This window comes from Erigeron canadensis, chromosome 9 (genome assembly GCF_010389155.1).
Source record: "Erigeron canadensis isolate Cc75 chromosome 9, C_canadensis_v1, whole genome shotgun sequence".
Lineage (NCBI taxonomy): Eukaryota > Viridiplantae > Streptophyta > Magnoliopsida > Asterales > Asteraceae > Erigeron > Erigeron canadensis.
In genome coordinates, this window is record NC_057769.1 from 29,384,344 (window position 1) to 29,411,067 (window position 26,724).

At 28.8% G+C, this 26,724-nt stretch overlaps 2 protein-coding genes and 1 long non-coding RNA gene across 3 annotated transcripts; 1 reads left to right on the forward strand and 2 right to left on the reverse strand.

Moving 5' to 3' along the window:
• Positions 1-5,383: 5,383 nt before the first annotated feature.
• Positions 5,384-9,163, reverse strand: LOC122583511. Its single transcript, XM_043755907.1, has 3 exons — positions 9,097-9,163; positions 8,876-9,039; positions 5,384-5,776 (listed from the first exon to the last, which is right to left on the reverse strand). The coding sequence occupies exons 1-3, from the start codon at positions 9,161-9,163 to the stop codon at positions 5,384-5,386; spliced, it is 624 nt and encodes a 207-aa protein (XP_043611842.1).
• An 898-nt stretch (positions 9,164-10,061) lies between these two features.
• LOC122582545 lies at positions 10,062-11,136 on the forward strand. Its single transcript, XR_006321198.1, has 2 exons — positions 10,062-10,362; positions 10,455-11,136. It is a non-coding gene; the product is annotated as an uncharacterized LOC122582545 (long non-coding RNA).
• Positions 11,137-14,199: 3,063 nt separating this feature from the next.
• LOC122584013 lies at positions 14,200-25,678 on the reverse strand. The gene is made up of 4 exons (XM_043756378.1): positions 25,663-25,678; positions 19,760-19,963; positions 19,448-19,654; positions 14,200-14,660 (listed from the first exon to the last, which is right to left on the reverse strand). Exons 2-4 carry the CDS (start codon positions 19,953-19,955, stop codon positions 14,395-14,397), a joined length of 669 nt encoding a protein of 222 aa, XP_043612313.1. The 5' UTR covers positions 19,956-19,963; positions 25,663-25,678; the 3' UTR covers positions 14,200-14,394.
• Positions 25,679-26,724: the final 1,046 nt, after the last annotated feature.

Genomic DNA, 26,724 nt, shown 5'->3' on the forward strand with positions numbered 1-26,724 from the left:
GTCATTGACATGCATAAAAGAATTATACTTTTATATTAAAAATTCACTTGAATTTTATATAAGATCTATGACTATTTATATTTATATATATTTATACATGTTAACAACAACCTATGTGTCTATCATTAACTTTATTTATTCAAAACTAGATTTTAGACTACGATATTATCAATATTAGATCTTCATACATTTAAGTCATAAAAGTTTATAATTTTAAAGAAACACGGTTTTAAATGTTATATTTTGCAAGTTGTAGTACAATAATCATAGGTTCGTCACTGTCATTATTAGCTTAGACATATTGATGGAATTGTTTGCCGTAGTCATTCCATAAGGCACATGCTATATATAATAAATTCTCCATTATAGAATATTTTGAAACCAGATGTACTTATAATGTGATATCATTATGAAAAATAATTAAGAATTAATATATAAACATATCTGTGATCATGTACTTGACATTCAAGTATATGTATTTAATCATGATGCGCGTTCATAACACGTATAGGTTTATTTTCAATCACTTGTTATATGATAATATGATAACAATTAGGATTGTTTTTATATTCTTTGATAACAATTAGGACTTTTCTAATATTTGTTAATAAGTCATCGTTCGATACTTAATTTATATTTATTTTTTGCCATCAACTTGAGAGAACTTTTTAGAATTTACAATCATTTAATTAAATAAAAAAATATAATATATATTAAATCAAACGATGTGATTGGTTAATTAGTTATTAGTTCAACTGTTTTATAGTATATGTTAAGATTAAGATTATAATTAAGATGATCAGTTTTTCACGATTGCATATATATCATTTAAGTAATGATTCACTACTTCAAGAAAAATCAATACGATCGAAGTATACCCTGAAAGAATTATTTTTGCATTTCATCCTATCCTAATATATATATCAACAATAAAGAACATGTTAAATGAGTAGAAGAGATCATCCACAAAATAGTCGTTACTCCGTAAATTAAGTAAGATAGTAGTTAACTAGGCATGAGCAAAAATTTAACTAGGCATGACCAAAAAAACCTAAAATACCGATATCGAACCGATACTGATGGTGGTATTCAATATATGGAGGTTTAATTTCGGTACAAACCGGTTATTAGTTATCGTGAAATCAAATTTGTAAACCGAAAAGCATGGTTGGTTTTAATTTTATTATATAATACAAAATTGAGGATCTATTTTGCGAAAGGTTTTCTAACGCGCACCTGGTTAAGAAAACATATATTTGACCCCGTCGATCGCGTATAATTCACACCTTACAAAGAAAAAAGCAAGATCGATGATGCTTGAAAGGAATAAATGCAGGAAGGAAAGCCGTATTTAAAACAATATGCAGCTCAAAATAGGTTCAAGATAAAATTATACAATCTCTTGGTACATGTCAAAGCTGAGTGGTTGAGTCATGTCGACCCAAAATACTTTGGGCCTGTAAATGGTATATATGCTTAATGCTAAATTTTGTATGAGTATAGAATCATATGTACACTTTGACATACTTTTGGCCTGTTTGATTCATTTAAATCGTTTCTTACCATGGTATATCTTATCTAGGCGTTAATATAACTTAATCGAGATATTTAACTCATTAATACAATCAAAATGGTGGCTTTGATTTTCCTCTTATGTAAGATAAAAAAGGTTTATTGGCACATAAAAGGTTTCTTTTTTAGGTGACGAATCCATTTTGGTGTCTAGGGGGCACGGGGAGAAATAGGTCAGTAACATGAATGAGATGCGTACTTTACCATGTCAAACTAATTAAATCTATTCATTATGGGTCACGAGAATATAATATGTAGCTTACAACGCTCCAAATTTTATCTTGCTATATGACAATAGTTTAGTTCTAAGGAATAAACTAGTTATTCGTTCATATATAAACTAAATTTAGCCAAAGTATTGAGCATTTTCTTTTAGAAATTTAAACACTTTGTGCTTCATTACACTTAAGGAGTTTAAACTCTAGAACTAACAATTACTATTAAATAACTTTTATAAAAAATCCGGGAATAAATATCAAGTTTTTACATTAAATTTGTAATTAAAAAGAAACATGTAATTTAAAGTTTTAATACAGATATTGAGTTTTCTTTTTTTAACCATATACTTTTGATATAAATGATTAAGATTAGAAAAGAGTGACTTTTGTGATTGTCAAGTTGAACAATTTCCACATTTGCTTAATAAAATCACTTTCCAAAAACTTAGCATGGGGTTAGTACTTAGTAATATCAAATTATTTTTTTTTCTTTGCTAGCTGTAGCATAGAGTCATAGAGAAACTTAATTCCTTAAAAAAAGAAAAAAAGAAAAAAAGAAATCAGTTGCCATTACTTTGATGGGCCTAAGGTTGTAGAGGACCACTAGTCCCACTCTATATCCACCTCTAATACATTCTTTGTCGTGGAACCCTTTATGGGCGTACGCGTACCCATATCTTGGCCCAAACTTTGCTTTTGAACTATTAATACAGGGATTACCGGATTAGTAAATTAAAAAATAATAATAAATTAAAAGAGGTAGGTGTCTAACTGTCTATATATCAGGCCAAATTGGTTGAACTGTCTTCAATCATTTTTCCAATGTAACTAATTAACTATGCATTTCTCACTGGAATAAGATATAAAAAACGTGTTTGAATACTATGAATAAATATTAATTGAATATCCATATATAATAATAATATCTTTGTATTATATTATATTTGAGAGATTTATATCTCGGAGAAAACTATCTTGTATTTATATAAACAAATGTAATGATTATATTAATAATATAGAATTCTCTCCATTCTCTCTATATTCTTGTGTCTTCTTTATTGTTTGTTCTTTATAGTTTTACAACACGTTACAGCATGAGTCTTTAATCTTAAAAAAAAAAAATTCTTTGTATTATATTAGAGAGATTTATATCTTGGAGAAAACTACATTTTGTATCTATATAAACAAATGTAATTATGAGATTAATAATATAAAATTCTCTCTATCTTTTTTTTATTATACTAAAGCACAGTTGCTCTAATAACTTATCGACCAATCATAGCTCTTGATTTCTTAATGTTGACTTTTTTTTTCAATTTTGACTTTAATTTATACTTTTTTCTTTTCCATCACAAATTTACACTTTTTACCCAATAATTTTAAAATAAGATATGATAATAACTAATATATATCTAATAGAATAATAACTAATATATATCCAATTAAATAATAACTAATATATATCCAATAGTATGTTGTATCATATACATGTAAAATTAATTAATTAAAAATAAATAAAGTTTAATGTAAATATATTAAGATTTTAAGCGTAATTGTACTATTATTTTTTATTAAAGTGTTTTTAAGTAATTGTCATGACGCATATACGAAAAATAAAGCATCTTAATCTTAATCTTAATCTTTTATTATACTAAAACACAGTTCCTCTAATAACTTATTAACCAATCACAACTCTCAATTTCTTCCAATTTTAATTTTGACTTCTTTGACTTTAATTAGATAAATAAATAAATATTAACAAGTTATTATGGAAAGACTTGCCGACTAAATATCTATGTCTCAGATAAATGTAAATCTTAATATATTAAAAGTTAGCATATTGTTTCATAGTCGAGTTATCTATATTATCAAATACAGAAAAAGTTATTAAGGATAAACATGCCGATTAACTATATTTACGTATTAGATAAATAGCCATTGGCTTAAACCCTAATGGCTAGTGGTATCTTCTAAATCTAATATATGGGCCTCGGGAGTGAGTTTATCCAAGGTCTCAGGTTCAAGTCTTGGAGTTCTTATCTCAAAGGAATTTTCTATGAGGAGGGGGTTGGAGCCCATAAAATCTCTGGGTAAAATTGTCTCAACACGTCTTAATCGAAACTCACTTAAAAAAAAAGAATAAAACAAGATAAAAAATATAAATCTTATTTATATATAATCTTAATCTTAACTTTTCTTATCTTAATCTTAATATAAAGTCTAATAATCATTATCCAAATTGATTATTATATTAGTATTTATATTAATTTGTTGAAAAAGTCTCATTAATTTACAATTTTTTTCATTAATACTTTACACGTTTTAACCCTTAATACTTCATTTTTATTTATTTTTAGCCATCAATTTGAGAGGATTTTTTAAAAAACTTTAATCATTTAATTAATTAAAAAAACTTCAAATATTTAATTTAATTTTAAGTATATATTTGAATTTCAAGTACAAGATCACAAGTATGTTTATATTTTAATTCTTGATTATTTTTCACAATAATATTACATTTTTAGTACAACTGGTTTCAAAAAATTTTATATAGCATGTGTCTTGTGGAATTACTACGGCATACAATTCCATTAATATGTCTTAACTAATAATGACAGTGACGAAAATGTGATTATTGTACAACAACTTGCAACGTATAACTTTTGGAACCTTACATCTTCAAAATTATAAGCTGTTATGACTTAAATGTATGAAAATCTAATATTAAGATATCGTAAATCCCGTGTCCAGTGTTGGACACGGGTCTAAACTCTCGTATATACTATAAGACAGTTAAACTAATATCTTATTAATCAATCAAATTGCTCAATTTCATCAAATAGACTTCCGCTTACCTCATCATTTATTTTAATTATAAATTAAAAATTCTAATAATCCTAAGAGAGCATGTGATTATTGTACTAAAACTTGCAAAGCATAACACTTGGAACCGTATATCTTCAACATTATAAGCTTTTATGACTTACATGTATAAAGATCTAATGTTGATAATATCGTAAGTCTCGTGTCCAGTGTTGGATACGGGTCTAAAACTTAGTTCTCTCTATATTCTTGTGTCTTCTTTATTGTTTGTTCTTTATAGTTTTACAACACGTTATCAGCACGAGTCCAATCTTAAAAAAAAAATAAATTTTGGCCGACAATATTTTTGATTTGACGTAACCATTAGATCGGCAGTCACAAATAAATAAATAAATAAAAACTTTTCACGATGATAACATATCTTCATTCGGTTCTTTAATCTGCACTTGAACCGATTTGAGTTTACTATGAATATTTTTTTTTCTTTCCGACTCACTTTAATTGTTATACGAGATTTTAGACCCGTGTCCAATACTTGATACGGGTGTTATGACATTACATTTTTAATATTAGATATATTCATATATCTAACATGCAGAAGCTTCTAAGTCAAAAGTTGATAAACATTAAAAAAGCCACTGTTGTATTCAAATGAGAATAAATAGATGATGAAATATTTGCTAAATGAATACTAAATTGGAAAATGTATGAAAAAGAGAAGTAAGTAATGTAATACATGAAAATTAGAATAATGTCTCGTCGTTCATCTTTTACAACACTTCTTTGTAGACGACAATCGTTGTAGTGTTTTTAGGCTTCCCATCATTGTCGCATATCAGCACCTTGAGACTCTTTTTCGACTTAAACCGAAATATCGCAACATACAACTGTCCGTGCGTGAAAACTGGTTGTAGATACAAACCAACGGTTGTTAAAGATTTTCCTTGACTTTTGTTAATTGTCATTGCGAAAGAAACGACCAACGGGAATTGTCTTCTATGAAACCTGAACGGGATTCGTTGATCTGACGGTATTAGCTTCATTTTGGGGATGTAAGTTTTGTACCCAATGTTGTTGCCGGATATCACTTCTGCTTCAATCACATGCTTTCCTAATCTTGTGATCCTCAATCTCTGAATACAATTAGGTTGTCTTAAATCCAGCTATCAATATAAAGTAAAATACACAAAAAGAAGATAAAAACCTAATTGGATTACAATTAAAAGGAGATAAAAACCTAATTCAATTACAATTAGTAATAATAACAACGATTGACATATCCAAAAGATTACCTTTTTGTGCTTGTGGAGATGATCGTAATCCTGGAAATAAGGATTAAGATTTGTTTTCATGATATTGTAAAAAAATTGAAAGTCTGATACATACTGCCGATACACCTTATACAGCTTCATGAATATTTTTTTAATGTATATTGTGTAAATGTAAAATAGAAGGGCAGATGGGTTGATACTTGATAAGGGGAATGGGTTGTTTTAATTAAATCTACGTATTTATCTCCCCTGTTGGAATTAAAGACTTTTTATTGAAGTTAAATACTATTAAATCTTCGTTTTTATCTCCGTTAGAATTAAAGACTTTTTATTGAAGTAAATACTTTATATTAATTGGCTTAGAATTCATCCAAAATAAAGATATAGCTACGTTAATTTTATCCTCGTTTTGGAATTAATTCCTTTTTGTTAATTAAATTAATTTATCTTAAAAACTAAATGATGACATCATAAAAATCAATTTGATAAAATCGAGCGATGTGATTGGTTGATAAGTCATTAGTTTAACTGTCTTATAATATACATTAAAATTAAGATTCTTTATATAATATATAGTCAAAATGATATATTAAAAACAGTTTTGTTATTATTTAATCTGCCATCATGTATTAATAATAATATTTACTCATCCATGTTTCTTAATTCCTCCGTCCCATATTAAATGTCCAATTTTGACTTGTCAAGTCTTCTGCTTTAAACTTTGACCCGAAAAATATTTATCTATATTATATAACACTTCATATAAAATATATGGATGAATTGAGTTTTCAATGTACTTTTCATTGATATAACTTTCGTCAACTGTTATATAACACAATAAAACATATTTATGGTCAAATTTACAAGCAGAAGACTTGACAAGTCAAAGTTGGATATTTAATATGGGACGGAGGAGTAATTATAATTTAAGATTTATGTTGGTGGATATCCATTGACTTTTTTTTAGTAAAATTACTGTTTTCAGTTTTAATAACTAAGATTAAGATGTCCTTGATTTTCTTGGTGAGATTTATAGTTAAAGAAAAAAAATTATATATATCAAATATATGCGGGCATATATATCTTCAAGATAGAGAGAAGTTTCATTTATTTTTAGGTAGTTTAGAAAGTAATTGAGACAAAGTGTGGGGTTGTTGTTACTTAACGACATGATCAAGTTTTGATTTTGGCAAGTTTTGGTAACTATAACCATTGAGGTAAATCTATGGCCAATAAACTTTGAGGTACAATCTACATCTTCTATATTATTCCAAGTTGTGTTTGTTTATATTTTTGGATTTGCATAATATAACAAGGCAAACAATAACTATCTACCAATAATTATAAAAATAGCCTTTTAAATTCTAACATGAAAAATAAAAACCCTTGGATGGTTTAGTCTAAAGGTAATCTAGCCATTGATTTTTCTAATGATGTCTTTATCCAAAAATAAGTCAAGTTATGTTAAACCTTGAATCACATGTTAAAAATGGAAAATGTTATTATTATGTACTAATGATTCTATTGTGTCCCAGAAATGTATCAATATATCAAAGTATAATGAATACAGACAGTTGTAGAGGGGGATGAATACAACTTTTCTTTTTCCTTAACTAACTTTTTATAAATAGTTTTAACGACTCAAATCTCTCTATATAATTAAGAGAGGATAATTTTTTGATTAATTGGCAATTATGAGAGATCGTCATGTAGGATTTTTTATTATGTGTCATTTTTACATTAATTTCCTAATTTTAAGCATTCTTTTAAAAATTATTCTCTATCCTAATCACCATTAATTAATAATAAAAAAATTAAAAAGTAAAAAAAAAAAACAAACATAATAACAAGTCGGTCTCTTATAATATACATGTTTGAATTCTATCTTATCTTATTGTAACTAATTTTTTAGATCTTTTAATTATTTAATTATATCTTCAAATTCATTATTCATATTTACATACTAATACTAATATAAATATATAATAGTTGAATTATGTTTTTACTATTTTAATGTATTGAATTTTGTTTTTACTATTAAAAGTTTTACCATTTAATGATCTTAATCATCAATTATAATCATAATCTTAATTATTAATATTTATTTTTGAATTTTTTTTATATAAAAACAAAGATGTTTATACACTTTATACTATGTTTTATTTAATTTAATAATTTTTTTTTTTACAATGAGATTTTTTATTATATTATGTTTATCTTTTTGAAAAGTATTTATTATATTATATTACATTTAATGAATATATATTATAAAAAGGATTTTTATGATTTATAAGTATTTATGTTTGTTAGTCATGTTTTAACATATTTGACGTATATCATATATATTCATAAATTATAATTTTATTGTTTGAATCAGTCGTAATTTGACGAAATTTAATATTATCATAAATTATGAATAATAATGTAACTATCATTTATTATATTTTTTATTTATTTTCTTGATTAGTCTCACACAACGTGTGAGTTTAGTCTAGTATTAATATAGGCAATGTAGATAATATGAATCAATAAAACTGTAAAGCAGTAACTAAACATTCTTGAACACAGATTGTGGTTTTCAAATGTAATCCTTTATTAAGATAAAATCTGTATAAAGAATTACAAGGTTGTTGCAGAATAAAGATAACCTATAAATATATAAACAACCCTTTGAAATGACAAATAACAATCAAAAAAGTTCTCGCTTAAAAGAAGTAGCCCAAGCTGACTTCTTACAGACTAAAATGTGTGTAAGAGTATAGAAAACTTTGTGTGAAGAATGATTCAAAGGAATGTCACACCTATGCCTTCAAGGATTGGAGCTTTTATAGGCGAAAGCTTCAATAACTCTTGGTGTCCAATTTAGCAACGTATTCTTCTATTGTTAGACGATCAAGGAATAATCAATCGTGCCTTCATCGTACTTGTTGTCCCCCACGTACAGCGGCACATTCTTATGAGATGGCTTCAGTAAATTTATTTTCAACCCACAGATTTGGCCATAGCTGTCACCTTGTCATAGTCCACACCAATACCGATGACAGATGGCTTCTGTAAATGTATTTTCAACCCATAAATACAATCAAAAAATCTTAAGGCTTTAATTATAACTTGAAGATTGTCAGCGTCCCATTCTCCAATTAGCATAACATCGTCTGCATACAGGTAAGATACATAAACATTATTAACTTTTGCATACTTGAATAAGTTACCTTTAACCAGGTTGGTAATTGCTACATGAAGTCCTTCCATAGCAATAATGAACAGAAAAGGCGCCATTGGATCTCTTTGACGTAGCCCGCGTTGAATAGGGAATTCCTCAGTAGGGCTACCGTTCACCAACACAGATGACCTAGCCGAGGTAAGACACGCTCTAATCCAAGAAATTCATTTAGACCTATTCACATATTTATAATAAAACTCGATCAAACAGATCGAAAGCCTATTTCATGGCACGATCATAATCGGCCGCATACCACACACATTTGATTGGCATAAAGAGGCTAAGGCCCTACCTCCGGGGAACCGCCAACAAACAACCAACCCCCCCCCCCCCCCCCCCCAACCCCTTCTAAACCTATGTTAGGTATTAAATAGTGTTTGATTTGTTACTTTAGATGTAAATGTAATTATAGCATTATGAGGGGGTCTACATATAATATGTAATACAGTAATATAAATACCCCCTCACATGCTTCATTTTGGAACCTTTGCCCATATTAATTCCATACATCCATTTTATCTTTTCTCACTCTAAAACACACGCATATACATAAAGGTTCACTTATATTCATATTAATCCATATACATCATGAATTTCTTTGTTTTACAACCTAACCTCGGTTCGGTGTACAAACGGGCCGCATCTGTGACCCAAATCCCATTGTGCTAAATACCTCTCAAGGAATTTTCTTGCCTTCTTTTATTTATTAAGAGTAAATTACACTTTTTGTCCCTAAACTTGGTTCGTTTTTCACTTTTCGTCCCTAAAGTTTAGAAATTATAATTTTGACCTTAAACTTGTCCAATTTTTTCAATAAACGTCCTTTTGTCTTACGGTGTTAAAATTTGGCCATTAACCAGCCCTCGTGCCAAACACGTGAGGGCACTAATGTAATTTCACCTTACACTGAGGGACGAAAAGTGAAAATGATACGAAAAACGAAAAATAAATTTATATCTATATCTCTGTGTGTATCTATATCTCTAATTTATATATCAATGTAAACCATCCCACTGCCGCTATCCTTTGAAACTTATCTCTAATTCCACTAAATCATAAAACCCATAAATTACTCTAATTGAGTTTGAGATGGGGTTATGCGATGGTGGTGGTCGAACTGCAGATTCCCAGAAATCTACATAATAGCATGCGGTGGTGGTGGTCGATTTGCAGATTCCCAAAAACTTAAAAAAATAACAAAAAGAAAACAACAACTTCTCTATTCAAATCAATAACTATTTCTGATCAAATCAAGGTGATAATCATAAGGTTTTGTTCGGAGTGAAATTCTGATCAAGTAGATGTGTTCAGTTCTCCATTTTTGATGAGTTTTGGTGTTGGTTACAGATTCCGGCAAGAAGTTGAGTTTTCCAGCAAGGTTCAAATCGAATAATTTTTGCCTAAGGTTTGTTCGCGATCAAGTGTTGAGTCGTTTGGTGGTGGATTCAGGTCTTAACTCGAAGAAACAACAAAGATATCATCATTTTAATCTTTCCGGCGAACTTAAAAACAGTTTTTGTTGGTTAGGGATTGTTCTCGGTGTTATTTAGAGTATATCGGTGGTGGTGTTTCGTCTTCTAATTCGAAGAAACGAGAGAGTAATTGCAATTTTCAGTTTTCTGGCGAGATTCCATTTTTCCGGCGACAATAAAACAGAATACAATTGCCAAGGATTTGTTCGGTCTCTGATTTAGAATGTTTTGGTGCTAATTTTGAGTTGTAACTCGCTGAAACGAAGGAGAAATCGATCTTCAAGTTTACCGGCGAAGGTGTTCACCTATTCATTTTCATTGGATATTCCTGCATTCATGCACAGCAATCGACAACGTTTCATACTTTGAAATTGCTTCGTAAGTTTGTTGGTACTAAACAATCAATTCTAAAGTCATAACTTGTTTTAGGTGTATTTGTGCTAAATTTTCAATACATATGGGTTAGATTTGAAGTGGTTGATTGGTTCACTTTATAGCTGAATTAGAAATATATGCCGAATTTAATTATACTTCAAGTTCAATGATTTGCTTACATACTTAGGTGACCTATAGAGTTGAATAGCTGGTGTATTGATTTTGTCACTGTTTAAGTTATGTTGACTGGGCATGAATGCAGGAATATAGCAATGATAAAGCAATCGATCTTCAATGTAAAATAAGTGTTTGGGTATATAATATATGAGAGTATAGTGAATCTGGGTTTATAAGGTTGAATTGAGAAGAAGGATGAAAGGATTGAAAGTGAAAGGTATTGGTACATGAGGGACAAAAATTGTGATTAACTTGGTATATTAGGATATTGTTAAGATGAAATGTCACTTTTACCCTCACGTGTTTGGCACGAGGGCAGGTTAACGGCCTAATTTTAACACCATATGTCACAAGGACGTTTATTGAAAAAATTGGACAAGTTGAAAGTCAAAATTGTAATTTTTAAACTTTAGAGACGAAAAATGTAATTTAGTCATTTATTAATATAGGCATGAAGAATTTGGAATTTTCATCTCCCTCCACACACCACTTCACTTTTGTTTTTTGTTTCAAATCTCGATTTTCCTTATACTCAAGCTCATTTAGTTCGGTCACCAGGAGTCTACGTTTTTCAGAAAGCGCTGAATTGCCATTAACATAAGCAATCTGAATATCTGCATATATCAGCGATTTCTTTGATTATTGTGCCTTTATTCCTTTTCGACCCAATGTCTTAATTGTCTCCACTTCTTCAATTCATTCTTTAAACATTTGAGCTTATTTTTAAAGCAAATTAACAAAAGCACTGTTGTTATTACGCCCACCCTCATTATTCCAACAATTTTGAACAATATCGTCAAACCCTTGAGAATCAAGCCATGAATTATAGAATTTGAAGGGTGTGGGGCCAAAATCGATTTTCTTCTGAGTTAGAACCGACATCCTATGATCTGAAAGGATATCATCCAAGGCTTCAAGTTTTAAGTCAGTCACCTTATCAAGAAACGACTCGTTTGCAAGAATCCGATCGATCCTACTACCTTTGGACCCATCGAGAGTAACTCTGTTAATATTTATGTCTTCCAAGCGGCAGATCAATAAGTTCTCCATTTTCAAAAAAAAAGATTAAAATTGGGAGCATTTACCTTAGAGAATATCGTTCCCATTCGTTCATCCGGTCTCCTGACCGAATTAAAGTCTCAGCGTATAAGATAGAGTAAATTGCCTTCATTTGAGTCAATGAAAGAAAGGATTTTTTCCCCATAATTCGACTTTTTACCTTTCAGGTTGAGGGGCGTAGACGTTGACCATGAAACAACTTAACCTTTAATTAATCACGATAAATCTATCAGAAACAAACACTACGTTATCTTTAATTTGTATCCCAAATATATAGATAATAAACCACCAGAACGACCATAATCAAAACCATAGTTACCCCAAACACTTTTTACTCTAAACTGATCCATCTCCGACATGAAGGTCTCCTGAAGAGCTAATTAAGAAATTAATGCGAAATTTATTAAGATTTCCCCTAAGCTTAACACGCTTCGTGTCACAGCCAGGTCCACATATGTTAAACGACATGATATTCATTGATGATCGACAGACACGCAGCGCTGATGTTATTCACCTTCTGCGCGCACTGCTATGTTATTATCTACAATAACCTTAAAACCCATGTTCAAATCTACTGCAAATAAAAGAAAGTTACCAAACCACATCGATTATAAGTCAGATAGGAGACGCGCGCGCTGCATTATCTGACAAAACCAAATTAACCGTCTCCCAGCCTTGGACAATCATCGATTAGGGATGAAAGCATCATCCCCCCCCGTCCCCCATTTAGAACACCGATGCCAAAGATCTTTTGCCGTAACCTGTTTTGGAAAGTTGGTAATACATTTTATTGAGTGACATTGACATGCGTTCTAAGATGCCATATATATATATATTGATAATAAAATAAACAAAAGCACTATATCTCGCGGCCGGTCATGTATTTCTATCTATCAACTTATTTATCTTTGATCCTCGGTCATACATTTTATTATACGATTAGAAAGCATAAATGGGCGAGTTTTTATAGATAACGGGTTTAGAGTTGGTTTTGTTATGCCTAATAATATTTGAAGTTAAAAAGGAAAAATGAGAATGAATATGAATATGAAGAAAATGAAAAAGATGATGAAAAGAGAGATGATCATGATAATAATGTATATATATATATATTAAAATCATGGTTTAATGTTAAAAAAATATATTTATTTAGTATTAAAATAAATTTGAGTTATCGACATAAATAGTCCTTATGGTTTACTCAAAAAATCACGTTTCATCTATGTGGTTCAATAATAACCTCATTGTCAGTCTTTTATAGAAGGATAAAGTTCGTGTTTGGTCCTTAAAGTTCACGACTGTTATTTTTACTCTGTTAAAATCCTCACATACCTCCCAAGTGAGAGTATTTTGGTACTTTTCAAAACATAAAGGACCAAAACTTGATTCTTATTTCCCGTTTTTCTTTCACTTCAAACCTAAAATTAAATACATATATACATTAATAAACACATATACATATAATATCCATAGTTGTCGACTAGTAACTCAACCGGAAGCAGCCTCTCCATTGAAGACGGAATCAGTCTCTCTACTTTTGGTAGGGGTAAGGTTGTGTACATCTCAACCTCCCACATACACCATTGAAGATGGTATAATTGGGAATCAAAACCCGTGAAGGTTGACATTAGAAGTTACTTTTCTTAACATCTCACTAAATGAGAGTACGAGACACATGATCTAATCATAAACCTTCCATGCCACATGTAATGTAAGACCCAAATGTTTTAATTATATTATTATTAGGGATCGGATTATATGTAAACCAACAATATAAATATCAAAAATATCAAATTTAGTTAATATGATTAATTATACATTAATTAATATTAATATTAATATGAATTAAAATTCTATCTAAAATAGTTTTAAAAAAATATATGACATCTTCATTTTGATCTAATAACTCTAATCTAAACTTAAACCCCATTTCATGGTATAGACTTCACTAATTATGAATTAACATTTTTTTTATTATGTATGTATAAGAGATAGAGATATAACACTAACTTACTATTATTATGTAATAGGCATAAATTGTCCCTGTTCAAAAACAAATGGTTGATCAATATGGTTCAATAACTTCACTAAGATTATTTATATGTGGATAGATTTATGTTTGATACTGTAATTTACGAACATTATCTCATCTCCATTAACACCTCACGTGCTCCAGGTCATGTCAATGATACTTCAGACACCATCTATAACGGACGAAATATATCTATTTTTGTTTTGATTGTGTGGATCCACTTATCTTCTTGTTTAGGGATAGTTATCTTCAATACCCCATTCATCACATTCATAGTTCTAACTTTATATTGGTGCACAAAAACATTTTCCGGTAACTCAATGCAGATCAAGAACCCTCCATAAGTGATCCCAGGAGTTGGGCCTTTTTGTCCTACAACGATACGAATCAAATATGTCCAATCATACACACGCACGCAACCAAAGACGTCTGATCGCCCTGTAACATGTAAAAACATAAAATTAATCATTATTTCTACACACATACATAAATATAATTGATAATTAAAATATATATTTTATATATAAATAATAGAAATATGATTGGTTGAAGATCATGCAAATTTCATTTTTGGTTTGACAAGTTCATTAGAAATCATCAAAAACCAAATCCAAACCCGGTCAACAACCAGGTTTTACCCAACCTGGTTAGGGTTCCATATATCCGATCGGTTAGTAACCGGTCGGTGTCTATGGCCGTTAGAATCGGGTTGGACCCGATTACAACAATAAAAGATCTTCCATACACTCCAGAATCATGCACAAACACTAAAATCGCGCACTTTAACATAGCAACACAAAATTCATAAGCTTCCACCGGTGTCGGTCCTTATTCGAATGAACCATGTAAAACGGTCGTTCGAGTGTTAGCTACGGATGGAGCACCGAATGTTTGGTCTAATTTCGACTTGGTGGAGTATGAAGATCTTACAAGAGGGGCGCGATGTAAAAAGTGTAATATACATTTGTACGCCCATGAGACTATTTTTACATACTCGGCGGAGGTGTGTCATCAACAATTTGCACAATTCGTGATTCAAGATGCATTGTCGTTCAACCACTTAAGTCATTTAAACCGCACTTCAACCTCGATATACTCAAGCAAGTCGTGTTACTCACACGGCTCAAAACTTATTTGTTATGTTGAATGATGTAAGAAAAAAGTTTAAACTAAAAGAAAAAGTTTCTTCCTTAACGCGAGTAACACTAGTGTCGTAGAAAAACTAATACTAAAAATCTAAAATACAATCCGCTATTGAGGGTGTTTTTTATTTTTATTTTATCATGGTCCATGTGTAGCTCATATAATAAACTTGATTGTCCAAAGTGGATTGGCGGTGTGGGAGGTGAGTCATGCATAAACCAAATTTAAAAGAATGTTGCAAGAAATAATAATGGGGTGGAACTAGATATAAACAATATATGAGATTGTGTAAGGAAACGGATAATAAGTTTTTGACCCCTAATTGGGATGTGCTCACAAGATGAAATTCCACCTATAAAATGTTTATGTGTAGTTTACGTCAAAGAGATACTTTACAAGTTTTTCATGATATGTTTGCAGAAAAGCATAAGGTTAAACCATATTTGGTGGAAAATTGGACTATTATTGAATAAATAACCGACCTTTTTCAAAATCTTTAAAGATGCAACAACTTTGTTATCGGATGTGTATTATCCCAGGTCTTATTAATTTGGTGCTAAAATAAATTTATTTGTTTGAGTGATAAAATGGTGAATTTCAATGGAACGGTGGTTTGTATTAAAAAAGAAATGATAAATTCCATGAAAAAGAAATTTGCTAAGTCTTTTAAGGAAATACCACCTACTTTTGCTTGTTCCGTCCCATTAGACCCATGTTTGAACATTAGTGAGGTGGAACTATTTATTGAAAAAATAAGTGTTGGTCCCATTTCATACATCATAAGCAAATAATGAGTTTAAAAAGATTTTTAAAGATTTATTTCAATGTTATTTTGCTAAACATGCTGGTAATGTTGGTTCAATTTCGTCTTCATCATCATATTTTACACCTTCTTGAAACTCAAACTTATTAACTAACTTTTTTAATGAGTTGAGATAGGGTGAAGACGATGCATCTAGTGGGAATATGAGAGAGATAACCAAACTGATTTTTTTGGCCACCTTGGGAGTAGATGAGCTTAATTCTTTTGATATATTGGGTTAGTGGAAAGTAAGAGAATCTCAATTTCCCATTCTATCCACCATGGCTAGATATTTAATAAGTACCCAAAGTTCTACTGTATCTTTGGAATCCGCTTTTTCTCTTAGCGGTAGGGTACCAACTATACGAAGAACAAGACTCGCGTCGATATCATTGGAGATGTGCATTTGCTTAAAGGAACACTTAGATGCGGCCGAACGTATTCAAGACACATCGTCTTTTGAAGGTTAAATAGACATTGAGCAAGAACTACACAATGTCGAGGTGGAACAAGGTATTGCAATATCACTTTCAGATGAAGAAATTGCTCTCTTGATTAAGCTTCGCGTGAAGCTAGTTCCGAAGATAATGAACTTGGATGATGATGATTGAAGACATGAAGATGTTTAATGAAGACTTCAAGAATAAAGATTGAATATAGTTGAAGACTTTTAATAGCAAAGACGTTTATTTTAATTATTGAAGAGTTGAAGACGTTTATTGTTATTGTTTGTTAATGAAGACTTTTGTTATCAATTTTTTGAATGTGTACTACAACTTTGAGGATCGAAGAATAAAGACTAGTTGCAGACTTGAAGACCCAAAGGTGAAAAATTTCTATTAGTGAAGACTTTTATTAATGAAGACACTTATTATTAGTGTTTCATATCGACCTCATTTGAAGTTTGAATATGTTTTTATTGCAAGTTTGAGAACTAGTGTCTAAATGTGTACTACAACTTTGATCTATAATAAAAAGTATGGATTTGTAAGTCAAAAAATAGACTATCTTCAAGGTTTCTTTTAATTTAAAAAGTTTTCACATAAACATTATCTTATTCTAATTAACTAAAAATGTATTTCAGATTTGATTATCAGCGTTTATTTTATATATAACTAAAAAAAGTATCTTATTCAAAGTTTTTACACTTTTTCATTCAAGATACTTACATTTATTTTATATATAATTAAGTTTGTTGGGAAATTTTCAATATATACATCAAATTTGATTATCACTCCTATGTATAAATAGTTATTCAATTTAATTAGCTTTCTTTTATATTTCACCAAAAGATAATTTTAAATTATAGTTATTAGAATAAAAGGTTATGTTTAGCCACTTTAAATATCTCTCAAAGTATATAAAAAAAACCATTTTTTTCTAAAATGAAGAAGTTTAGACCATTAGCCAAAGTATAAGTTTTCATTAGATATATTTGATCAATATGATGATGTCATATACCTTTTTCCACTTGTTTAAATATGGTCATTAATTATGGAAAATAATCCTTACATTTTGTAATCATAAAAACTATTTATTTTAATGATATAATTATGGAAAAAATTTCTACTATATCTTTAGCTATACTTTTTAAAAACAATCATTTGAATTTTTTTTACATTATTCTACTTCCTTTTGTTTTATGTCGTACATTTTATTAAATGATGAATTTATATAGGATTTTCATCATATAACGTAATAAATATCTGTTATAAGTATTTAGTTTTATATCATTAATATCTTATAATATTTGATAAAGGATAATGTATACAGTGCCTATAATAATAATAAAATATATTGAAAAATGGCAAAATCACTATTTTCAACAAATTTTATCTCTGTTTGTTAGATTATGATATTATAAAAATTTAGAATGTCATTATGTATCAATATATAAAAATTTTAACAGGTTATATCTACATTTAATTTTATACCGTCATAAAAACATATAATCACCATGCATATCTTACTAATAAGATTTGATATAAAACCCTTTTTAAAATATCATCAAATTTCAACATTTCCTATTTATTCTTATTAATTATATTATAAGTCATAATAACAACATAATATGTTTAATCAGCGTATCACGCGGGAAATATTGTAGTTATATATATTTTTGGTATTTTCAAATTTTCTTTATTTTATTTTGTAATGTATGGCTATAATCAGCATAAAAAATTTCGATTCTTGGCATTTTTAAAACGTAAATTATTTGAGATTTTATTATCAGTCAATAATAATATACTTAGTTTATAATTATTTTATAGAAATCACCTTAGGTTATTTGGTTTCATATCTGTTAAAATATTTGTTAAACTTTATTTGAAACACGATTAAGACATTCTTTAATTGAAAAGTACCAGTTTATTTAAATGTTGACATGTGTCTTATTAACTTTACATTTAAAAATCTTACTTTTTAAAAACCACGAGAGCAAGTACCCACGCGTTACGACGGTGAGATGGTGGGGTGATACCTAGGTCATAGAGTATGATAGGTTATAGGAGTTGATATGTCATAGAGTATGATAGTCAAATGCCTTAGCCGTAGAGGCTCCGCCCTCGGATTTAAAAATTTGTCAAAAATATATTGAATGACATCTCTAATGAAAGAGCATGAAATTTAAAGAACACCTATACAATTTTTATAATTTATCGATATACGGTTTTTGAGATAAAAGATTTTGAATGAATTGGAGGAATAAATGATTTATGAAGGAGAGAGAAAAAAGATGATTGGTTGAGATTTGAAGAAAGAGAAATGGTATTATAGTTATTTTAGATAAATATAGAATAGATATGAAGAGTATTTTGGAGAAATACTTAAAATCAATATTGAAAATTTCAAGTTCAATGTTGAAAATTTAGAGAAAATGTGCTTTATAATACAGTATAGATAAATAACTAAAACTATCAAATAGGTAAAATTATTAAATAGTTATATCGCTAAAAAGGTTTACAATTTAGTTTGTATTTTGTGGGAATATGTCATGGTATAAATGGAGTGTAAATCTAACGCTGAAAAGGTCTAGAATTAGTTTTTGCGTTGTATAAATTAATAATGACGGTATAAGTATCAGAGGATTAATCATTTGCTAAATCAAAGAGCCAACTAGAAATCATTTTTTCTTCTTTTTGTCTTTCCTAAAAGACATTTACATTACCATACATTTACCAACTTATAAATCTAAACATAATAATTCAAAATGTTATTTACTACTACTAATTAAAGGTGAAAAGAAAAAGAAAAAGAAGGAATAAAGTTAAATGATACATACCAGCGTCATAATTAAAATTAGTATATTCCCCCGGCTCTATTGTACCGGTAGTATCAGACATATCGCGGATTAGGTAGAGGGCTTTAGCATCCTCCATCACATCCCACCTAAGACATTCACAGGCTGGATAAGCATGGATTTCCGCATCCAGCTGGTTTAGCAAACGCGCCAAATTCCTAGTTGCTGAGAGTCGAGAACAAAAAGGCCCTGAAATGATCATGACATGTAATAAAGAAAAGAAAAAAAATTATAATAAAAGAACACAAACAACCAAATATAAATGTTATGTTGAGATATATTGCATGCACGAACTCTTGTATATATCTTGGATACAATGGAAAGTATCCTCTTGCCATCTGCCTTCTAGCGTTAGATTGTTATTCACTTGATCGATATTCGTTTTAGTGCTGCAGAAACGAGAAGGTATTCTTGCTACAGGACGGAACAAGGCGATAGATCTGGGCTTGAGAGGATTAGAGGCAACGAGTTTAGCAAATGAGGTAGCCATCGATCGATCTGCAATATAGCAAGTGTGAGACACACTATAGGTAGATATAAATAAAGGGGAAAGCGGTTTACAAATCAAAAGGTTATTACATTGCAAGATATCCTATTTATTATACCACACCCAGGGGCAGATCCAGCTTAGTAGAGGTGGGGGATGATGAACCCAGCCCACTTAGTGCAATACTACTAATTTCTATACGTTATTTGGTAAGGATGAATCCAAGATGGCTAATAGACCACAACCCAAAAAGCTTAATGAACCCAACACATGAGCCCAAAAATTGAAATAAACCCTACGCTTTGGGAAAAATAACGCCGTATGATTAAATAAAACGATGGGGGTATTTTTAAATAGATATTATGAGTTTACTGATTAAATAAAAACTTGTATTCATTGTTTAAGCTTAGCTTTTGATGGAAGTTTTTAAAAGGCAAGAAGATTATCCCCAATTTTCAATATGATTTATAAACGTTGTAATAGGGAAAATTCAACAAAATATTGTTTATATTTTGAGATTTTGTATAAATTTCCAATTGTGAATTTTTTATTTTTCAACTCATTTATGTGATATGGTCTTGAACTCATGTTTAATTTGTGTGGAAGAAAAAAGAAACACCGGCCAATCTTATGAATGAAAAAGTCATTAAACACTTTCAAAAGACGACTTCAAGTGAAAGACAATTCTAATTTGTAATTTGTTTCTCTCAGTTTAACGAAATTTATTTTTGCTAATGGTTTTTATGTTAAGTTTATGCTATTTTTAGCCGAAACTAGGTAGTATTTTGATGTTGTTTGTATATTGATTTAATTGATGCTTTTAATAGCTATAGAAAGGCTGTTTTGTTGGAGATTTAGGGTGCCAAGAGTTGTTGATTTTAAGGCTGGTTAACATCTTATTTTGCTCTAATTATCGCTATTTTTAGGTAAAACTTTTTGCCTCCACCATCCTAATTTTATAGGATCCGCCACTGACCACACCATATCATATCATACTTGGATTTTAGACTCGTGTTTAATGCACGGGGCTTACAGATTTATTAGTATTAAATGTTAATTTATTATAGTTTGAAATTTAATATACTGTTGATATAGACCCGTATCAAATACACGGATTGTTTATGACATATTAATGATAAACTTAAATATATGTAATAAAAAAAAGCTGTAAAAGAACAAAACAATGAATTCAAGAATGTAATTAAAGTTATGAAATAACAAACCAAAAAATTCAAATAGAAATAATGTAATGAAAACCAAAATAGAGAAATTTACTACTAGAACAATGACGAAAACGTTTAACTTGTTCTTTTGTCAATATCATGTTAACGCTTGCTGTTGTAACTATTTTTCTAAAATTCTTGTAGTGTTTGCTATGGAATTTGTTTTTCATGAAAGTCTAAGATTATACAGTTGTTATCAGTTAGATTTATTATTCTTTTAATGTATTGTAAAGTCCCTCACTCGATAGTTTAACCCACAAGTGTAGAATAACAAGTCAAGTAATCACTAGATAGGACTAGTATGAAACGTCAAGTAAGCACTAGATTGCACTAGTATTACGATAAATATAAATGCAAGAATATATAAAACGTAATACGTACTTAAGCAATATAAAGATAAGCAAGTAAGTGAATGGTGAGACACAATGTAATTTTCAAGTGTATTTTATTTATTGATGTTAAATAAAATACAAGGTTGTTGCGGAACAAGATATTACAAAGTAAGTATCTAAACAACCTATGAATTACAAGTGATCTAACTTTGCTAAATAAACTCTTTGATCGAAATACTTAAAGTTGTGAAGTATAACTGTTTAGATCGAGAGTATTTGAGCAAAGGCATCAAATTGCAAAAGTATGTGATTTGGACGAGGAAGTGACTTGGTATTTATAGGCAAAAAGAATATTTATAATATTCTTTTTGCCATACAAATATGGTTACATGCAATTAAGGAAATTACTTTAATTCCTTAAATGCATTGATTAAAATACAAGAATAAAGTCACATGATAGTGACTTGTCTTCTAATTAACCAACCACCTTTACATGCGTGTAAGGCTTTTAACAAAGGACAAAAGGATTGTCCGGGTAAAGGCATGTAAAGGCATAAAGTCAATTCCTCGTAATCAGTGTTCAGACTTGTAAGGTCTAGAACACTGACAAGGACTCCAGTCAGGAGATCTAGTAAGTCTTCCAGTGAGCTCCGCTATTTGTCAGACTTCTTTCTTCAGACTTCAGTCTCCGACTTCAGTGAGAATGTTCTTTAGAGGAAAGATCTTGACTGGAGTGAAGTCCAGTGAACGAATCTGGTGGAATCCAGATTCCTGTACAAGTAAGTTGTTCACTGGTCTTCACATAATTTCTGGACAAATCTTCAGAGGGCTCCAGTAGTTACGTCTAGAGCGAGTCCAGTAAATCTGGACCTAACATGTATATAGTCGTTGATAATTTGATAAGTTAAAATGATAAATAACTTGAATAAGTTATAATTATTGTTGGATGAAGACTTATTGTAAATAAAATTGGTTTTTTATTTATTAAAAAAATATATTTTTGTTATTTAATTAGTTGAATATTTGGGATAAACCTGAGTTTTGTCTTTTATGTATTTTTATTCAATAAAATTATTATTTAAAAAAAGATTAAAGTTGTAAATTGATGATGGAAATTAAAAAAACGTAAATTATATTACGGCATGTGTTAACATTATTATACAATATTAATAATAATAATATTTTCTAAACCTCTAAACACTAATATTATTTAAACCTTGGACCAATGCACGAATAATTAATATTTAGGCAAACTTATATTATATTTAAATATAATATATGTGTTCAATGTTCTAAAAGTATACTTTATAAATTTGTTTTTACATTTAAATTTATATATTTAATTAATTTATCTTGTCTTTAAAATGTTATAAACAATCCGCGTAATCACATCTTTCGATTTTCTTAAATTTTCAATTTTTACTTTTCTTGACTTATATATATATATAATTATAAATATAGAGTTACACATATAACTATCAATGTCGATTACATGACTAAAGATAAATATTAACTTATAATAAATTATTATAAACTGATATCTATAAATGTCTTACATTGGTATCTCAATACAATATTAATAATCCAGTTTAATAATATATTAAATCAGATTTTTATAAATTATAAATATTAATATTTAATATTTAATGAAAACACAATATGAACTTTAGATACCTATCTTGAATACAATAACAAATGACGATACAACATCTTTTTCCTAAACGCAATAGGAATCACTGAACATTGGACGATCACAAGATTTACAACAGATGATTACTTAATACTAAATACAAATCAATATGAACTACATTTATAATTCATTCTATCTCTCAATCAAAAAGGTAATTACTATCTAATTATCATAACACAGGTGATTCAAAATAAATTTATTCGTGTTTTGGGTCTGCATCATGATCAATGACATATACTTGAATATCAAGTACATGATCACAAGTATGTTTATATTTTAATTATTAATTAGCTTTCATAATAATATCACATTATGAGTACAACTGGTTTTAAAATATTTTATAATAGAAGAATTATTGATGCATGTGCTTTGTGGAATGACTACGACAAACTATTTCATCGATATGTCTGAGCTAATAATGACACTAACGAACTTGTGATTATGTACTACAACTTGCAACGTATAACACTTGGAACCGTATATCTTCAAACTTATAAGCTTTTATGACTTAAATGTATGAAGATCAAATATTGATAATATTCTAATCTTCGTGTCCAGTGTTGGACACGGGTCTAATACACGGAGCTTACAAGCATTATCAATATTAGATGTTAATTTATTATAGTTTCAAATTTAATATACTATTTCGAGTAATAAAAATTTGATCTATGTATCAATAGTTTGAGTTTTATATTGAAATATTTTTTAAAAATATGTTATCCGAAGTTGTTTACTCTTAAAGTCTTATTATATTTACATTAACTTTTATTTATTCTTAATTAATTAGTTTTATGTTTACACGATAAAAGATACTATTGGATATATATTAGTTATTATTCAATTAGATATATATTAGTTATTATTTTATGGAAAAATATTGGCTATTATTTTACTGAATATATATTAACTATAAATTTGTGACGTAAAACAAAAAGGTGTAGATTAAAGTCAAAATTAAAAACAAAAGTCAACTTTAAGAAATTAAAAGTTGTGATTGGTAAATAAGTTATTAGAGCAACTATATTTTAATATATTAAAAGATTTGAGTAATAAAAACTTTATTTGTATATCAACATTTTGAGTTTTATATTGAAATATTTTTTAATAATATGTTCATTGAAGTTGTAACTGTGATATATTTAGCGATATTTGAATATTATAAATTATTATATGTCCATCAAAGTTATAAATTATGACTTTAGTGATATATGAACATTAAAAAATTATTATAGACTATCATTTTATTTGCTTTATTGTTATACATGGTGTATTACATTCTAGTTTTATACTATTGAAAATAATATATTATCTTTAGATGAAAAATATATCTATATGCTAAAACATATTATTAGATATATATTAGTTATTATTGTATTTGATACCCATATATAAAATATTAGTTTTTATTCTATCAGATATATCAGCTACAATTATCTATTTATTATATTAAAATTATTGAGTAAAAAGTGTAAATTTGTGATAGAAAACAAAAAAGATTAAATTAAAGTCAATTGATATATATATATCAGTTATTATTCTATTGGATAAATATTAACAATTATTTTATCGAATATAAATTAGCTATTATTATTTATTTATTGTATTCAAATTATTCTATTAGATAAATATTAGTAATTATTCTATCATATATATATATATATATTAGCTATTATTATTTGTTTATTCTATCAAAATTATTAGGTAAAAAGTATAATTATTTTGTGATGAAAAACAATATGTTGTAAATTAAATTAAGAATTGAAAAAAGAAAGTCAACTCTAAAAAATCTAGTAAGTTGTAATTGGTTGATAAGTGATTGGAGGAATTGTGTTTTAATACAATAAAATATAGAACTTTTTTTGTTTCTTATTTACATGTATAGTTGATACCGTATGAAGAAAATAACATGTAATATGAAAGATCGAAAAACAACAATAAAATTAAACTTCACGTCAAAAAATAATTATATTATAATTATAAATTAAAACAGAGAATAATTACTACTAGCGATATAAATCACACCGCTAAATCATCCAACGCGACTTTAATGTACAGGCCAGATTCGTGCACAAAATGCCTCTATTAATCATAATGATAATCATAAGATAAGTGATATATCCTCGTAAACTTTAATTTAATAACCTTCTTAATTAATTCAAAAATTTGAATGTACGTACTATATTTTATCATCGATTTCTTCCTTTGGATTTACGCATTTCATAATTTTATTTATTAGGAGAATTATTAGGATGATTAATTAAGAAGATTTCCTAATCATAATAGATATTAAAAAATCAAACAGTTATTGAATAATTTATAATATTTTGTTAACACACTTTGTTACTGACCAAATTAAAACACAGATCGGTTGCATTGTAATTCTTCGCTTCTCGTTAGTTTTATCGATAGAAGTGCATTTTGCCATATAAAAAGAAAAACCCAAAAACACGTATCAGAAAACATACCAGTGACATGATTAGTGATATTTGATGTGCAGTCGGTTGATTGCTTTAACTTGCAACTAAACTCATCAAGACGGCATAGGCTTTTATAAAAACGAGAAGATGATCCGACCGTAGGACGAAACATGACAATGGGTCTTATCAGGGGATTGAAAGAGAGCAAGGAAGCCATGGATTTCCGATCAAACTAGGCTTTGGGAGAGAGGAATTTTGAAATTTTTATGATCGATGATTTAGTGTATGAAATGAAATATATACCAAGTAATTAATTAAAGAGTAACCTTTCTTTGCAAGAAAAAGATTATGATTGCGATATTGTCTATGTATCAGTATCATCGAAACTGTGTTGGAACTACGTTAGTGTGACCGTCACTGATCATGTGTCATTCTTGATATGATAATTGACGATAATGAAATCCCTATGTCTAAGTAAATATTCGATGGACGTATTTACTCTTAAAGACATATTATAGGGTTTCCCATTAGGTGATTGGACTTGAGAGGACTAATGAGGCACGAATTAAACACCAGAGGGACTTAATATGAAAATACTCTCCTTATATATATAGAGAGTAATTAACCCTAATTAAGGGTTAATCACAACGAAATTCACAGCCCCTATATCATATAATTCGTCCATATAAGAATCGAATTCATTACTCCATCCTAAATCAATCATCTTATTTTGGGAACCCGAAATCAATGACAAACATGTTTAATGCCTTTACAGGTTCCTCTGGATCTCACGGTACGTGTATATTACGAATTGAATCATGTTATATTTCTACAAACTGTACATTAATTATCAAAAAGATTTGTTTCGTAAAGCATTTCCTTTTTTATTTTGAGCAAAGGAGATATTTTATTTTGTTTCCATTCAACCGAAGCATTATCGCATCGATATGATGTGTAAAGCCATATGTGAATCCATTGAGATTTAATGAATGAACCATACCGAGAAAAACCTCCCTTCAAAATGCATTTACCCAAACAATATTTTAATGTTACTAGTAATGGAAGCTTATAGGCTTATGTTGCGTTTGGTTAATTCAAATTGAATTTTAT

Coding starts and splice junctions, on each gene's coding strand:
- LOC122583511 (XM_043755907.1), bottom strand. CDS start 9,163: ATGGCGCCTTTTCTGTTCATTATTGCTATGGAAGGACTTCATGTAGCA. Junction 9,040..9,096: donor AATTACCAACCTGGTTAAAG/GTAACTTATTCA, acceptor ACCTGTATGCAG/ACGATGTTATGCTAATTGGA. Junction 5,777..8,875: donor TGACAGCTATGGCCAAATCT/GTGGGTTGAAAA, acceptor TTATATTGATAG/CTGGATTTAAGACAACCTAA.
- LOC122584013 (XM_043756378.1), bottom strand. CDS start 19,955: ATGGCTACCTCATTTGCTAAACTCGTTGCCTCTAATCCTCTCAAGCCC. Junction 19,655..19,759: donor TATCCAAGATATATACAAGA/GTTCGTGCATGC, acceptor TGATCATTTCAG/GGCCTTTTTGTTCTCGACTC. Junction 14,661..19,447: donor TAATTTTAATTATGACGCTG/GTATGTATCATT, acceptor TACATGTTACAG/GGCGATCAGACGTCTTTGGT.